This window comes from Anopheles aquasalis, chromosome 2 (genome assembly GCF_943734665.1).
Source record: "Anopheles aquasalis chromosome 2, idAnoAquaMG_Q_19, whole genome shotgun sequence".
NCBI classification, from domain to species: domain Eukaryota; kingdom Metazoa; phylum Arthropoda; class Insecta; order Diptera; family Culicidae; genus Anopheles; species Anopheles aquasalis.
In genome coordinates, this window is record NC_064877.1 from 4,820,001 (window position 1) to 4,822,500 (window position 2,500).

General features: G+C 53.9%; 1 protein-coding gene across 1 annotated transcript in view; it reads left to right on the plus strand.

The window, feature by feature from the left end:
• LOC126571719 (Golgi-specific brefeldin A-resistance guanine nucleotide exchange factor 1) overlaps nt 1-2,500 on the plus strand; it is a 7,994-nt gene that overhangs the window by 3,341 nt on the left and 2,153 nt on the right. The window contains exons 4-6 of the mRNA XM_050230481.1: nt 1-2,006; nt 2,087-2,356; nt 2,438-2,500. The exon at nt 1-2,006 is cut by the window's left edge and continues 251 nt beyond it; the exon at nt 2,438-2,500 is cut by the window's right edge and continues 52 nt beyond it. Of these exons, the coding sequence (XP_050086438.1) occupies nt 1-2,006; nt 2,087-2,356; nt 2,438-2,500 (2,339 nt within the window). The remainder of the gene's footprint in view (nt 2,007-2,086; nt 2,357-2,437) is intronic.

Here is a 2,500-nt window from a genome sequence, read left to right on the forward strand (position 1 = left end):
CAATTGCCGCACATTTCCAGCTCCACGGTGACTTGGATGCGCTCGTACTGACGCTCTGTAAGTTCAGCACGCTGCTGACACCGCCACCGAACGATGCGAACGAAATCACGAGCTGCGTACTGTTCGGTCAGAACGTGAAGGCACAGTTGGCCATGCGCACCGTGTTCGCGCTGATACACGAGCATGGTGACTGTATGCGCGAGGGCTGGCGCCACACGATGGATGTGCTGTTGCAACTGTTCCGGCTGAAGCTACTGCCCAAGGCGTTGATGGAGGCCGAAGATTTCTGTGAACCGAATGGCAAGGTGGTGCTGCTGCGTGAACAAAATCCACTACCGAAGACGGAGGCGGGACTGTTCAGCTCGCTCTACTCGTACCTGGCCAACGATGGCCAACGGCAACCGACGTACGAGGAGCAGGAGGTGATCAAGGTGTCGCGCAAGTGTATCCGGGACTGCCAGATCGAACAGATCGTAAACGAGTCCAAGTTTTTGCAATTTGAATCGTTGGAAGAGCTAGTCGGTTGCCTGCTGACGATGATCGTTCCACCGGAGGTACACAAGAGTGCTGCAACTAGTGCCACGCTCGCTGGAGGTGTTGCTGGCAACCAGCAACAGGTGGCGTATGGCGAGTGTACGGTAGTATTTTTGATGGAACTCCTCGTGAAGGTTTTGATACAGAACCGTGATCGCTTGTTGCCACTGTGGCCCAAGGTACAGGAGAAACTGTACGCTCTGCTCGTTGGTGGATCGAGTTTCGATTACACTTATCTCCTGCAACGCACAACCGTTGCACTGCTGAAGCTGGCCATCTATCTGATGCGCAACGAGGAGCTCTGTTCAACGATCCTGCAAGGCCTAAGAATGTTACTAGCGCTGCCACCGGCCGTTATACTGGCCATCTCCAAACCGATCTCGATCGGTATGTATGAGCTGCTGAAAACGAGTGCCCAAAATATTCACTCCGAGGCAGACTGGGTGATTGTGTTCACGATTCTGGAGTGTGTCGGAGCGGGCGCAGTACCACCGGAGTATGTAGATCCGGCACAAATGGCGGCCTCGCAGCAAACTGTCACTGGCGCCAAATCAGATGGAGCACTAAGTAGCGAGGAAGATTCCGGGTTACCCGATCGGGGCTACATCTCAGATTCGGAAGTCAGCTCGATGACGACCACAACCACCACGACCACCAACACGATACCGGTGAAGGGGACAGCCAGCACGGCTACTCCACCACCCATGCCAAGCCCGACTGCTGGTGATGCTTGGATTCTGGTTAACAAAGATACCATTGATTTGGTTTCCGGAGCAACGACAGGAACCAATGGTGCCGCTGATGGTCGATCACCTTCGCCATGCCAATCGATTCAGTATCGCTGCAAGTTGCTGGAGCACTCAGCGTTTGCACTGGTCAAATGCTGGGAGAGTCTAGCATTTATTGTGCGCAATGTGGCGCACATTACACCGTACAATTTTGAGAGTTGTGTCCGCTGTATTCGAACGTTTGTCGAAGCATCAATGGGTTCGTCGCACCCTCAACAGCAGCAGCATCACCAGGACGCACGTGGAGTTGGTAAAGGTAGACGTAAGGCCCCAGGAGGTGCAGAGCGTAAGGAGAGCCGGCGAAAGAATGGGCAAGGACAACTGTCCGGCAGTGGCGCTTCATCGACGTCCTCCCTAGGCGCTGGGGAGAGCAGCGATAGCGATTCGGATGAGCTTCCGGAGCGTTACCAATCCATCTCGATCCAGCTGCTCGATCTTATGCACACGCTGCACACAAGGACGGCGCAGATATTCCGCTGGTGGGCCGAAGAAGGCGGTGCGGTACCACAGTGTGCCTCACTCTGGTCGCAGGGCTGGTGTCCTCTGTTGCAAGGTATCGCACGACTAGCAACCGATCATCGACGACAGGTGCGCACTAGCGCCATCACTTGCCTCCAGCGTGCCCTTCTCGTGCAGGACCTGCAAACGCTTACCGGGCTTGAATGGGCAGGATGTTTTAAACAGGTAAGTGCAGCATCATTTACCAATTAAAATAGAGCAACATATTTAAAGAAAACGCCCTCCACAATCTCAATTTTCGCTAGGTTCTGTTTCCACTGCTGCAAGAGTTGCTACAGGAGAAGGCCAATGGTCCGCAAGAGATCGGGTTGCTAGAGGAATCGCGCATACGAACGGCTACCATCATGTCCAAGGTGTTCCTGCATCATCTCACGCCACTGATCGCGCTACCGAACTTCCAGGAGCTTTGGCTAGAGATCCTGGACTACTTCGAACGGTTCATGACGGCCGGCTCGGATATGCTTTACGAAGCGGTACTGGAAAGTCTCAAGAACATGCTGTTGGTGATGCATTCTGTAAGTTCTTCCGGCTATGTCTGTGCTGTGACTGAGCGTCGATCGACACTCATTTCCTCTTTGCGTATTCGTGATTTGCAGGTTTGCGTGTTCCACAACAGTGACGGTGTTACCCATTCGCAGTTGTGGGACGTTACGTGGCAG